Source organism: Stegastes partitus, unplaced genomic scaffold (assembly GCF_000690725.1).
Source record: "Stegastes partitus isolate 25-593 unplaced genomic scaffold, Stegastes_partitus-1.0.2 Scaffold253, whole genome shotgun sequence".
Classification (NCBI taxonomy): domain Eukaryota; kingdom Metazoa; phylum Chordata; class Actinopteri; family Pomacentridae; genus Stegastes; species Stegastes partitus.
Genome location: NW_007577984.1, coordinates 480432 through 495167, shown reverse-complemented (window position 1 = coordinate 495167; position 14736 = coordinate 480432). Strand labels below are relative to the sequence as shown.

At 41.8% G+C, this 14736-nt stretch overlaps 1 protein-coding gene across 1 annotated transcript in view; it reads right to left on the bottom strand.

The window, feature by feature from the left end:
* Nucleotides 1-1555: 1555 nt before the first annotated feature.
* LOC103357426 (leucine-rich repeat-containing protein 16B-like) overlaps nt 1556-14736 on the bottom strand; it is a 38809-nt gene continuing 25628 nt past the window's right edge. The window contains exons 30-40 of the mRNA XM_008281982.1: nt 12755-12821; nt 12229-12416; nt 11831-11910; nt 7703-7876; nt 6947-7145; nt 6089-6848; nt 5856-5962; nt 5604-5733; nt 2671-2742; nt 2448-2555; nt 1556-2227 (exon numbers count right to left, since the gene is read on the bottom strand). Coding sequence (XP_008280204.1) covers nt 2187-2227; nt 2448-2555; nt 2671-2742; nt 5604-5733; nt 5856-5962; nt 6089-6848; nt 6947-7145; nt 7703-7876; nt 11831-11910; nt 12229-12416; nt 12755-12821 — 1926 coding nt within the window. The 3' untranslated portion in view covers nt 1556-2186. The remainder of the gene's footprint in view (nt 2228-2447; nt 2556-2670; nt 2743-5603; nt 5734-5855; nt 5963-6088; nt 6849-6946; nt 7146-7702; nt 7877-11830; nt 11911-12228; nt 12417-12754; nt 12822-14736) is intronic.

Here is a 14736-nt window from a genome sequence, read left to right as displayed (position 1 = left end):
CTGACTGTTAAACTTTCACTATCCTATTGTTTATTCATCATCATTAGCCGTTTACCTGTTTATGTTTTATGTATGTAATGTATTAACCAGGGGTGCAAGGTGGCGCAGTTGGTTGCACTGTTGCCTCCCAGCAAGAAGGTCACCGGTTCACGTGTGGAGTTCTGTGTGGAGTTTGCATGTTCTCCCTGTGCAGCGTGGGTTCTCTCCTGGTTCTCTGGCTTCCTTGCACAAGGTCCAAAAACATGTTGAGGTTAATTGGTGATTCTAAATTATCCATAGGTGTGAATGTGAGTGTGCTTGGTTGTCTGTCTCTAAGTGTAGCCTTGTGATGGACTGGTGACCTGTCCAGGGTGTCCCCTGCCTTCACCCTAAGTCAGCTGGGATAGACTCCAGCCCCCCGTGACCCTAGTGAGGATTAAGCGGTGTATAGATGATGGATGGATGGATGTATTAACCAGCTATAAAATATTGAAGGTTCCTAACTTTAACATTGAACTTACTCAGGTAAATTCACATAATTAGTGATACTGTTGTGTCTAAACCTTAACATTTAAACTTGTTGGGTTAATTTGTAACACCGACCTAATGTCTCTACTGGAAAGCAATTTTGCTCAACAGCTGCTGTTTTAAATGTGCTTATCAAGTAATGATGCCTTGACTGTTATGCTGCTGCTGCTTTAATTACTTTACTTGAGTGTAATAATATAGTAATACTGCATGTTACACATTTGTGTCCGTAGTCTTTTGTAACTTACTCAGATCACTGAGTTTGTTGTGATGCATCAAGTCAAAGTTTAGTTTTAATTCAATGAATCTTTCGAGTGCAGTGAGGTGTTTAGAAACTGTTTTCAATAAGTCTCACCTCATAATTTTGTCAGATGCGATGCCATTTTAAAAAAGAGGCCATTTAGCAGCCCATAAATCTGCACATTCTAGAGAAAGCAACAAGGTCGAGTGACATCCAAGCCATTTTAGGGCAGGAAAGGATTATTTTCATCGACTAGATTTATACACATGTAGCTTTGATACAGAGATGTGTTTTCAGGAATTTGAAAATATTCTTTGTCAGATAACTCAGAGAAAGGTTAGCAGCTATTTTCATTATCAAGACATCTACGAGTGATTTTCTATAATTGTCAAGTAACTGTTTGTCTTAAATGTCAGAAAATAGTGAAAAAAATTACAGTAATTATGACTTAAATACAAAGAGACTTTACTTTTTTGTTTAACATCAGCAAAACTGATAAAACTGGCACATATTCTCATGTAGAAAGCTGGAACCAGAGAATTTCTGCTTAAAAAAATAAATGGCAAAGTGTTAGTTAAGTTTCCCTCAGAGAACTGATTGTCCAAATAATTGTTTTAGTTGCAGAGTGATGCCAATATTAACTGTGCACTTAATCTAAGCACAGCCTTTTACGTCCCAGTAAACATGTGCTCCATTATTAATATAAAGTATTGATTATTAATTACAATGTAATCTGATTTAGTGGCTCAAGTAATAAACAAAATTAAATATATAAGAATGCAGTCACGAGAAGTTATTGTTGTTTTTTCATTAGAGTTTTATTCATACAGTGAGGGTGCTCATACATAATATTTACTTTTTTCTATAAAATATATTACCTTTCAGTTCCTGAAAGCAAAACTAGATATAAATCATCAAGTTTCATTTGATAAGAAGCAACTCATTTTCAAGAGTCAACCAAGGCAGTCAACTGTATCAGCAGTCAAAAATGCATTACAGATTTAAGAAATCACATTCTAATAAAGACATTTGTTTTTTCTTCTTCTTCTTCTTCTTCTTCTTGTCTAGCAAAGCCACGACGCTCGAGCACTCCGACACGCACGACGATGATCATTTGGGTTTTTCTAAGGTAGCAAATACTGTTAAAATACTGTAGCCACAAAAAGAGTTGAGCACGTGAGAGGAAAAGCAAAGACAAGAAACTCAGTGAGGGGAGGAAAAGTGACATTAAGGAAAGTGAGTTGGGTTTTTTTTTGTTTGTTTTCTTTTTTTTTCTCCAACAGAAGCGAGTGACTGATGTTTTATGATGTCTGTCATGTTGCGCTGTATTTTTCTCCCCGGCTCTCCCCTCCGCGCTCTTTGTTTTCTCGTTGGATGAAATGGTCCACGGTTGTCATGACAACTCCGGCCGGACAGCGGCAGGTGAGATTGCCGGGCATCATAATAGCTCGCTTTGACCGGGCGCCGAGTTGATGCTCTCTACAAGGTGGAACAGGACCGGCAACAAAAAGATAAAGAAAGGTGACGCTGGTATCTGTTTTGAGCTACTGATGAATTAACTCAAATACAGCATCCATGATATGAAAAGCAATTTAATAACTCCACAAGATTAACACACTGACTCACACTTTTTTTTTTAAACATTTGACACACACACACACACACACACACACATGAATAAAAACAGAGAGACATGTACCAGACAAGTCCAGTGACTTATTTCTGTTTTGGGGTAGTCTAGGTTTTTTCACGGGGGGTTTGCGATTTGGGGGCTTCTCAACGTTATTAGGGCTTTCCCTGTCAGTGCCTGAGTGCAGCGAAGACAGGAAACAACAGTTAGATACAGACGCTTCACACACAGATCAACAAAACACGTTCACAAAGGCGTGTAGAGCCTGTTAGATAATCAAGCGTGATTGTACCTGCGTCACAGGACATCGCCTTCCTGTTCCTCTGTGGTTTCACTGGTGCCTGAGGTCTGAGTCCTTCATCACCTAAACATGCACGAAACACGAAAAAAGCTTGAACTGAGGGACAAAGCATTTATTTCATCTTTTTTCTTTTCTTTCCTGTTCTTTCATCCCACCCTCCCTGCTTCTTTCCTCTGATCAATTCCCTGCACATGCATGGCTATACATTCACATGAGCCTGCAGCACAACCATCACGCATGCAGACGTATTTCTGCCACCAACACGTCTGCATTGATTTAGTAATTCTGTTCTGAGTCGCTGTGTATGAGTTGTGCTTTAAGGCGAGCCTATCGGGTGGCAGATTTTGCATTTTGGTGTAAGATATAGAAGATACGACTCATTCTTCACCAGTGTTGTGGTACTTTTAGCTGCACAGGATTCTGTTCTGTAGAGCTGCATTATCCAGGTCGGCTGTTGCATTGTTTGGTTGATACGCTCTCATTTGAAGATTTCAGTGGTTGGACAATTTCCAGAGTTACTTTCAACAGCTTAAAAGTTTTACTTTAAAAGCCTTCCAGGATTAGTCTAGGAGGAGCAGACTGCCTGCGAACACGTTTTCACATTTCTAAACTTACCCAATCTACCCAAGACTACTTGGTGTACTTTATTTATTATTTACTGAACGTTTACTCAGAGTCGGCTCCAAGCTGAAAAAAAAAAAAAAAAGTAATTGATTCGGCTGCATTTTGTTCAAACAGATGATCCAAAAGTCAACTTCGCAAAGAGCAGTTTGCATAACTCAACAACCAACATGGCAGATCATGTAAAAACAGCAGCTACCTTGTCTTTTTATATTCTTCTGCGATCACCAGTTGATGTTGTTCTATGTTTGAAAATCCTATGAATATGGGCAGCTCTGAGTCTGTCATGGTTTCAGTGTAAAATAACAAGATTAAAATGATTTATCACGCTGCAAATACAAGCCGTGTGTGTTTATTTGTAATTCATTAGGGTGATAAGGTTAGCAGGTAGAGTGCACTCAGCACACTGTGAGTGATTTAGTTAATTTAGAGATAACATGCAGGTTGGGTTTTTCACCACGATCAATCAATTGTACAATTTCAGGTGATAAAGATTTCCTGTGGTTTACGACGGCCCTAATACAGTCACACGGCCCTGCCTACATGTAAATGGACAGAAAGCAGCAGACATCACACATGCAGACATGCAGCACTGATGTAATAATTCCGGTTTGAATCATTGTGTCTCATTTGTGTTTTAATGTCATGTGTAAGATATTCTGTTCTAATAAGACCAATGTTGCACCACTGTGGTTGTATTGGTCCATGGGGGATTAACACCTGTGTGGCCATGAACAAAAACTACCACCCCCTACTAATGAATCACGCTTCTATACTTCTTGTTGAGAGTTAGAGGAGAAGATCAGCACGACTGGTGCAAAAAAAGCTTGATGTCAACAGTCAGGTAGCTAAGCTTTTTAAAAGTAGGCTATTTTAAAACAAGTGGCGACAGACGGGAAACACGGGAAAAGAGAGCAAAGAAATGAAATTGTCTTCTAAATGAATTTGCAAACTTGTGATCAAAACATGGAGAGCCTTGCTTAGTGAAAGCATTTAGAAAGCATTACGCTAACTATAACAAGCGTTGATGTAGCAAATGCAAAGGAAAGGTAAGGCCAATGGGAATTCTTCTCAGATATTATAAAATTACCATGAAAAACTATGTACAGCTTCAACTACAATATACTAACCTCCCATCCGCTGCATAAGCAATCTTTCATGGCCTTGTGGCTTTTAGCATACAGAAAATTTCACTAAAACAACCCATTTGAAGGTAACATCACATGTAGTAAGATTCTGGTCAGCTGGGATTTAAACTACTGACGGTTTTTGCAACCATGTGGTACATTCGTCCAACCAGCTGGCTTCCAATTTAGCCTAGCTTAGCATAAAGACAGGAAACAGAGGGAAACTGCTAGCCTGGTAACAAAATCCCTGGAACAATGCTGATCGAGATAGCACATGGCAGATGAAAGTTATCTTTCGCATGTGTCCTCTTTCTTTCCATTAAATCATTTCACCTCCATCATCATGGAGGATTCTCCCAGTACTTAAGAGTACAATTGAAAAAGACAAGGATGTATTAGGAGGAGCTTGCAGCCAAGAAACACAGGTTTATCCTATGCAGCAGACTTTTATCAAAGTTTCGGTTTGACTTGTCAGGTGATACAGCTGTGCAGCATGTCATAGGTAGTGGGGTCACTTAGGATTGGCCTTAATGAGCGAAGGATTTCTAATTTGGCAGCTTCGGCTCTTCCGTCCTCACATCTCTCTCTTGCATCCACACGAAGAGGAGCTAAGATGCAAGGAAGAGCCCCGAGTAAGGTAAGCAAGGAGGCACGTTAGCGTAATAAAAAGCACCCAGACTATTTCTTGGCCAGGAGCAGTGACTTTGTGGAGTCTCCGCCGGCTGATCTACTCTTTTAAACTAAGCCAACCGGCTGCTGACTTCATGAAAGTGATGTATCATCTGACTCTCGGCAAGAAAGTGAACAATCCTTTTAAAGTTTTCTGCAGGTTGAGCTGTTTACTTGCACCTCTGACACCCTGTGAGTGAACATACAGATATATTCCAGCATGTTCCTCTCTGGCTGTAATGTAGCTCTAAGATCCAGCCTACTTCTGGCATACAGGGAAAAAATGCTTCAGATCGAAAGTGGAGTTTGAAGAAAAGCCAAACCATTTACTGCGATATCAAAGTCAGGCAGGCATCTAGACCTTGTTTCTCAGACTGAGTCATTTAAATTACGATGTATAGAAGTGATCTAAATAATCCATGTGAAGATGTTAATTTATTTGCGCTTATATGTTCTATATAAAAGTTGTCGCTTCGATCAGTTAATTAGTATTTTCAATGCAGGTACCTTGACTTGAAGCTCTGTCTGGCAACCCATGTATGGACTTGCTAACGTTAGGAGGGGGTACGGGAGGAGGAGGCAAGTTCCTCTCATTGGCTGATTCTTTTGAAAAAGTCACATACGAGGAGGTCTTTGGCTGGGTGTCGGGTCAGAAAAACAGACGTAAACAAACAACAGTGACAACAAGACAACATTAGCAATTAGATTTACAGAAAAGGATGGACTTGAGGTGGGAGAAACTGGCTTTAAATATCACACCTTTTCAGGAATCGGAGGAGGTTGACCCTCAGAATCTCGTCTCTTTTCTCTCTCTTTTCTTTCCATTTTTCCAGCATCCTTCTCTGCCTCTCCTTCCTCCTCCGTACCTACACATAAAAGAGAAGCGGCTGACATCTATGCTTAAGGCAAAGATTGTAGTGAGGAGTCCTTTGCAAGCAAAAAAATCTGCTTTCTGACCGGCGGCATGTGAACAAATATGACCTGAGTAGTACCTGGCAGAGCGTCTGAGCTCTCGAGTCGATGTCTCTGTCTCAGCTTGGGCAGGTTGGGTTTGCTGCTCTGTGGCGGGGGGTCGGGTTTTGATGTCAAGGGAGCCGATCGGCTGGCGGAGAGCCCTCCTCCACCTCCACTGGTGCTCCTCCACCCATCGGTAAAACCTCCACCTGCATCAGGACCCGTGTGTCTTTCTCCCAGCGCGTCCTGCTGATGCCACTCTATGGCTGCTGCCTCTGGGCTTCTCAGGGGATCCGTCTCCTGTTTTGGCGAGGGCGTCCTGTCCGACGGGTACGGAGGCAGCGGCCTTTGAGCAAAGTGAAGCGCCTGAACTTGTCTGTCTGTCATTCTTCCCACATGTCTGCTCTCAGCCCACTGACTGTCCACCTGCACGTCCGTCGGTCTGTTCTCCGACCACGACCGGTCGATCTGCCTGCCGCCCATCCACTGTCTTTCTATTTTTCGGTCAATCTGCCGCTGGGTGTGTCTGTCAACAGTCCACTGTCTGTCCACGTGTCTGTCCGGATGTCTGCTCTCGGTCCAGTACCTGTCTGTCGGTCTGTCCGTCGTCCTCGGCTCTGCAGCAGTCCTTTCTTGCAGCCTGTCATCGAATCGCTGTCTGTCCACGTGCTGCTCGCTCTGCCTTCCTTCCATCCACTGCTTGTCTGCTTGCAGCACATCTGTTGTCCTCTGTTTGTCGTCTGCCCAGTACTTGTCCGTCTCCAGCGGTTGGTCAAAAACAGCGTCCACTTCCAATTTCTGCAAAAAACAAAACAAAAAGAGAGGCAACAGATAGGCTACAAATGCTGCAAACTGTCAGTATAAGCAGTAATAGTAGTGGGTCACACTGATCCTACCTCTCTGGGAGAATAAAAGGGGTGTTTGCTTCCTCCCCCGCCTGGGTGAGGGATGCCCGGCACTGGTGGCGGACTCAAAACAAGAGTATTTTTCCCCTGGTGATCGTTTATTTTCCCATCAGCCCCCTCGCTGGGTGATCCAGCTCTGGCAGCAGCCCTGGGAGGCTGCAGGAGCGTGTACACATTCTCTGTTGCTGTTCTAAAAGTTGGAATACATGGAAAGGAAATTTGCCACAGAGTCTGCTGATATGTTCCAGAGATTCAAAATACACAGTTACGACTCAAATGTAACAAGCTTTGATAAGAGGGTAATTAAGAAATATCACTTTTTTGGGCTAAAATCGTATATCTCGCTATTCTAATCTGTATTTGACATGCAGCGTGTTCATTTCTAATCGCTTGGCTAACTGCTGGATCCAGAACCGGAGCTGCCGGCTGTCATCTACATCTGTGTACACACTGTGGTATCAGCCTGCCTGCGCTTTGGCAGCTCTCAGCCATTTCTCATATCAACAAAGAAATGAGGGAGATTTAGAGCGATATTTGTCGGAGTCTTTATGGAGTTCAGTGCCGCTGATTGTCCTTTTAAGAAGCAAGAAGCAGAAATCAGCAGAAAATTTGAAGATGCAGATGAGAATATGGAGCGCTTTGTGGTGTTCTGTATTGTTATCTGGTGCACCACGTGGACATGGTGTTGTGTTCAAGGCCACACCTTTACTAAGAAGATCATATGCGTGAGTGTGTAAATGCACAAACCCTATGGGCGCTGTAGCGACAGTGTGACAGCCGTCTCCATAAACCTCGGCTTCAGATTCGAGCCCCTGACTGGACAGAGTCTGGTTGCGGTTTTTGCGGAAACCGAAGATGGCCAGCATGTTTCTCCTCTTCTTCCTCCTCAGAGAGTGCGCCTTGTGCAGCGAGGAGAGCTGACTGAAATAAGCGAGAGAGGTCCAATGTGACGCACACAGTCCAGTCCAACACAATCACACAGTGTGTCCACACATGAGTCATCTCCATTAGGATGTCACGGAATTCATCAAAGGCGTCTATGCCGCTTGTTTGTCTGCTGCTGCACTTTGAGCGTTGCTAAGCTACGCGTCTTGGTACACAATAATTTATCTAAAGAGTACTTTTTTTTTTCATATTATCGTTGCAATCATATTAAAAGCACTGACTTGCCCGATGCGCTGCGGTGTTATCATTCTGATAAGTTGTGGCTGCTGGTAGTAAATTTAGCTCCATCAAAATAAAGGCTCACAAAACTCTTGCAACTGCAGGTTTTGGCTCATTAGGTCTAAATTATGTATGTTTTACAACACTGCAGTCACACATTTAACAAAATCACCAACTCCTTGTGAGATTAAAGTGCCCATATTGTAGTTTTGGGGCTTTCGCTTTCCTTTACACACTTTGCCTTTACACGTTTGTGTAACACCTGCCCTGTGGCTATTTGCATGCCCTAAAACAAAGAGTAAGCAGCTTCCTCGCCTTTATTTTCTAACTGGAGCTACTTCTGCTGAGAGGACATCCCTTTAGTCAGAGATTTGGGGTCACGGTCATAGACTGTATAAAAGATGCACGTAGCTTCCGTGACGTCACCCGTTGGTTTCTGCACTGAGACAATGAAGCCAGGGTTTTGCTACTTCCTGGTTGACATCTTGGATTTTTGGAGCCAGTGATGCAAAAATCGTCGGAGGGGGGCGGAGCCATAGGAGCAGCGATTGGTCAGACGGATTGAGAGGCGGGCCCTCTCTGCCCGCCCACATTTATCGCCTCGCTTCATCTGTATGGTCGCTGCCGACTGTTAATCAAAGCAGCCACACCCCTTGCCCCGCAAAATTTTGCCGATTTTTAAAAAATTCAGTATTGATTTATTTTCAGATTGGCCACCTGATCTCTGGATTTGACTATGAAAACTAAAAAGAAAAAAATCTTGAGCTGTAGGAATGCGGTATTTCAGGATCTGTGATCAATTCTTTTCCAATTCAAGTCTATGGGAGTCAGGGCTTTTTGGAGCCAGCAGCTAGCGGGCGTAGGTTTTTGACACTTCCGGGTTGGCTTCATTTTTCAGGGCCGGTTGCTACGTCCATCTTTTATACAGTCTATGGTCACGGTGTGTAACCAACCTCACCTTGTTTTGTTAGGCCAGCTGACCAATCAGAGCAGACTGGGCTTTTTGGTCGCGGGGGTCTTAAAGAGACAGGAGCTAAAACTGAGCGTTTCAAACAGATGCTGAGAACAGATGATGCAGCAATGTACACTATAGGAAGAATAATGTGTTTTAAGAAAATTAAAACACATAAACATATTCTAGTAGATGAACAAAATAAAATCCTTATCTTGTAAATGTGTATAAAATGGACTCTTTAAGTCCATTTTAACAACCTCTCATTTGTGCACACAAATCCTTGACTTCTTGGATTAACAACGTGCAGCCGACCAATCATGTCTTCTTACACAACCCAAACTGCTCTAAACAGCCAGTTCCAGCTTCACTAATCGTTCAAAAAAAAAGAAGACATCATCTTTAGCCGAGCAAAGATGATGGACAGCTGAATCTGCCAGATCTTCCTCTGAATGTGAGACGCCTGTGGGACACGCTAAACAAGCCGAAGCTCGCTGTTACTTCAAAGGCCAACAACACACTGGTCAGAGAAACGCAGTCTTCTTGAATTATGAAAAACAAGAAGCTAAGCATAAGCCAATTAAAATAACGGCTCAGTTAAGATGTGTGCAGGCACACACTATCAGAACGCAGCGGGGTTCGCAACAAAGGGAAAAAAGAATCATTGATTCATGCGGTCTGAAAAACAGTGTTTATAGTGTATTTGTGTGGGTGTGAATATAAACCTCGTGCTAACGGAAGGATTATTGAATTTAGATTTAATTTGGAAATTGCTTACATGTATTTTTGTTAATTGATCCAAATGGTAAAAAAGTTTAACAGTAAGAAAGAATCCTCAAAGAGTCGTAGCCTCACAGAGAAGTGAGCCACAGAGAGAAAGTTACCATTCCCCCAGTAACTAATAAAACCTCCAACTCTTTGAAGGTGTCCTCGTTAAAAATTCTTTTTATTCTGAAGCTTTTTTTTAACATAATCAAATCCACACACACACACGCAGAGACAGAAAGACACTCAAAACAGCAAAACCTCCCAACCTGACCATTTACAAAGCAACCTCAACAAAAAGAGAATAATTCTGAATGAAGCACCAAAAGCAGCCTTTCATCGAAGAGCTAACTTTGTTTATGATGATAAACAAAACCAGGTCTGAAGACGTTACAAGCGGTGCTTGATAATTTTTTATGTAGCTCAATATTTTTGTGTATTTGTGTTTCTAAATGTGAGAAATCAATTCCTGTCACCATCGTTGGAAACAAGCTGGGATTGTCGTTTTTGCAGTCTTTGAAAGCACATATTTTGGCCTATATTGTTCCCATTATTATAAAAATCACTCCCAGAATAAATGTAACACAGTTCCTTCATTGATTTTGCACCTGTCACTACAATAAGACACCAAAATTAGTGTAACATGACATCTGAATAATGGAATCTACGTTTAACTTAATTGTATTTGCTTGAGTCAGTGAATTGAACAAAAAAAAAAATCACTGCAGAAGAATTTGATCCTTCTGAGGAAATTCAGCAGTTCCATCTTTTAAAATCTCTGTTTCCAAAAATTTAATTCACCAATAAAAGCATCTTTATTCATAGTCTCTTGCTTTTAGTGTGATTTGTCTGCTCATACTGCGGCTTCTCTTATGTTCTTGAACATATTCACACAGTTTTGCTTCTTTTGTTAGAAACTGTTTCATCAATTGATGAAAAATACTCCTATTTGAGTTATACATGCTTTTTGCGACCACCCTAATGCTACCCTTGGATTTTAATTCCGACACTGTTGACTTTTCCAAAGCACACCTTATATTTTAGAGAGACTTCAGCGAATCCAACCATTGGACTGTAAAAATGATCTCATTACTTGTATCCATTTGTCAAGTTATTGCAGCTATAGTCCTGCATGGCAGTTTCAGCAGTGTCAGTGCTGGAGAATAGTCTGGCTGCACCTTCTTATCATTTTAAAACAGGAGGAAATAAACGGTGCAGCTTGTTCGTATTTCGTTAAACCTATCACAGTCATCTTAGCTAAGCCCAGGGTGCAGTGACGGTGCAAAACACTGACGAGGGGAATTGTTTTAGAAAATATTTGCTTGCAGTGAGGTAAGGTCGGTTTCCCCTTCGCCCTCACCCTTACCAGTCGGGACAGATGGCTGCCCTTCCTGAGCCTGGTTCTGCTGGAGGTCTTTCCCTCCTGGTAAAGAACTTATTTATTCTCCCCACTGTCGCCAAATGTCGCTGATGTTAACATTCAAAGACAGTCCTGACAACTGAAAGCAGTGACAGCAAACAAAAACAAACCCAAAACTAAAGAAAAAAAGCCCCAATATGAATAAATAAATAAATCATTCACAAGATATATTACTGGAAAGACAAGCTCAAAGACAAAGATTAAGTAAATGTGTCTTCTTGTATTTACTCTTGAACAGGTATCTCTCAGGAGAGTTTCCAAAACAGCTGCAATAAGATGCAACAGTAAGTTAGCGGTGACAAATGTCGCCATGGATTACTCATTTCAAGCAAGTGTGAAGCCTCTAATTAGATTTTCAAAGCGTGGCAAAACAATTGGAAAACAATGACTGCTGGGAAACCAGGAACTCAATCTGAAAGCTTATAGTGTGCTTTGGAAAATGGCAGTAATTCTAAGTAAATGAGATCCGCAGTTTCAACATGTAAAATGGAGGGGAGGCTTTGTACCGAGAGGTTCACAGCGGATATTGAGGAACAGAATTGTGGAAGTGGAAATGTAAAAAAACATCTCCTACCTATCAGGGAGCACTCTTTTCGTGTAGAAATCAGGGAGTCCATCATCCAGCGGGCTTATTCCTCCATTTTCACTGCAGTGCTGAGCAGACACAGACACAAATACACATTTAAACCCTTTCTGAGAGGTCAGTTAAGTGGGTTTCATTTGTAAATGTTATATATGCAATAAAAGAAACGGATAACGCTGCCTTCACTGAGATGACATAATCCAATTGCAGCCATCCAACTTTATATAGATTACTTTTGACGAAGACAGCAGTTACCGCCAGCAGGCATAAACATCAGCAAATGGGAGAATTATGCACAGATAGATAAATAAATAGACGCGGAAATGTGTTGAAGTAATGCACACTGGAATACTGTGTGTCAAAATGTGCTCAGATCAGACCCGCCTTACTGTCTCAGCAGGAATGTGGCCTCCCTTGTGCCTCCGCGGTGGCCGAGGCCGAACTCGCGTCACATGATGAAGAGGCAGCCCCTGTGTAGGCAGCTCTGACAGGCCCTCCCAGGACGCCGAGCGGGACAGCGGTGACGAGTACGACGGCACAGAGGGGGGCGGAGAGGAGCTGGAGTCGTCACACAGGCCTGAGAGGATCATAGAGACCGTTAGGGCAAGAAACCGAGGAAGGAACTGTCAGGGAGATGAGGCGGGGGGGAATTACAGGGAGCCATCATTGCTGCTTCAGAATCATCAAATTTAAAACAATCAGTGAACTGCTCCGAGAAATACTGAGTCAGGCTTGGCTCAGGCTGGATTAAAAACAGCCATTAACAGACTTCTCGGATGAAGACACAGGAAAAGGAGAAAAAAATAAAAAATACAGAAAACCCACTAATGGAGCTCTGGGAGATACAGGACAGGGTCAGAGCGAGACAGGAAAGAGGGGAGCGATGACGATAAGAGGATGTACAGCAGTACTCACTCAGTCTGGTGGAGACAGGTCGTATTCGTCTTGTTCTAGAGCTGCGCTTCTTAATGGCTATTGTGTCCTGGGAGAAAGAAAAAAGAAGAACAACAAAAAGTTGGTGAGATGCAGAGGAATAGAATTAAAGTAAAATGCACATGCTGGAAATAAGTGAACACAAATAATATATTAAAAAATTCCTCCTTCAGGACAAATAATGCCTTTGTAAATAGAGTTTTATCCAATCAAGGCACTAATTTTGGTTTTGAACAAAGTGCTACACATTAAACATCTAAAAACAGACAATACAAAACAATAAAAACAAACTGGTGCAAAGAAGCCAGAATATTACAGAACAAAAATTTGAAAAACCTCCTGACCATGGAGGGGACACTATTGATTATACACATAATGATTGATAAAAGTCACCTATAGCTTTTTCAAACAGCTGAGGTGGGCCATCAGCTGTCCTGTGACTCTATCAACCTGCCACTTAAAGCATCCACATCCTAAATTATGCATAACTGTGAGCCTTAATACAATCTAAATGGGTGAGTTATATAAAAATTCACTCCTCGCACAGTCATAAATAGGGAAACTAGCGATAGAGACCAAAACAGTTTTTGTACCAGGCTTTAAACATGTTTAATTTTGCTATAAAGTTGGGCATTTCAACATGGAGGTCTGTGGGGATTGACTCCTTTTTGAAACCTGCCTCAAGTGGCCATTCAAAGAATCACAATTTTGGAAAGTAGAACTGAGCGATACACTGAAACAGAACTCAGATCACATAGAGGTGCATCTCTAGAGAGTGTAATGTCAGCCGAGTAGGGCGAATACCCATCCGTCCATCCATACCGATCCGGTATTAATGTGCAATTACACCCCCCACTAATACAAACAGTTGTTTTTCAGAAGAGATGGTCTTCTGAATTTTACAAGTGCAACGTCTTAAGCTAAAAAAAGTCTTTTTGGAACGAATACCCACCCACCACCCCCGCGTGGCGTCCCCAAATATTCGGGACATTCGTCATTAATTGAGGCCGAATATCCAGAGAACAAAAATTGCTATTCGGACCAGCCCTACTGTTTAGTCCATCACTCTGCTCCAGATTGACATATCTCAACTCAAATTTGATGGATTTCTATATGTAGTGCCATCATCATGTCAAAAAAAATCAACTATATCAAAGTGTTTGGTTAATATACCTGCATAACTATGACCACAAGTCATCATCCTCAGCTGTACTTACATCTTGGTGTGAACTACACAAAAGTTAGCAGGTTAGGATGCTAAAATAAGTTGGTAGAAGTTATACGTTGCACATCAGCATGTTAGCATTGTCACTGAAACACATTACCATTCATAAAGATGTTTGAGTGACATTTATTGTTATGGCACTATTGTTGTGGCTACATTTGACAAAAATTCAACTCAAGCTTATAGTAATTCATGCTCCAGAGACAAAACCAGACATATGCACCACTGTTGGTTACATTTTCAAGCTTTAGAAAATGTAGCCTGATACAAGAAACACAAATATTTTCAGCCCACATCAGGTGAGACGGAACAAAGTGCAAACTAGGAATAGGATACGGTGACTAATGGGTTAAAGCCCATCTCCAGTCTTTAAATTAACTTCTAAAAACTCAACTGTATTTATCAAAGTTGTATATGAAGAAGTGTTTTCCATATAATAAATAACAAATGACCAGTTCATCGCCACTTCCCTCTCCTTTAATCCCTTCACATCCACTGCAGCTCAAGCACGCCAGCTCACCTATGACTCTGCTCAAACACTATCAAACAACTCTACACGATAACATATTGAGTGTCATCAGTACACTGCAGTTTCATGGTGGAAACGCTCAGCAATGACGTTGACTCATTATGTGTCTACAAGCATATTGACGAACCATTATATGGACATGCTGACAAGGTAAAAAAAAAAAAACTCGATCCATCATGGCTTTAGATTCAGGACTGTTTACTTCCTTCT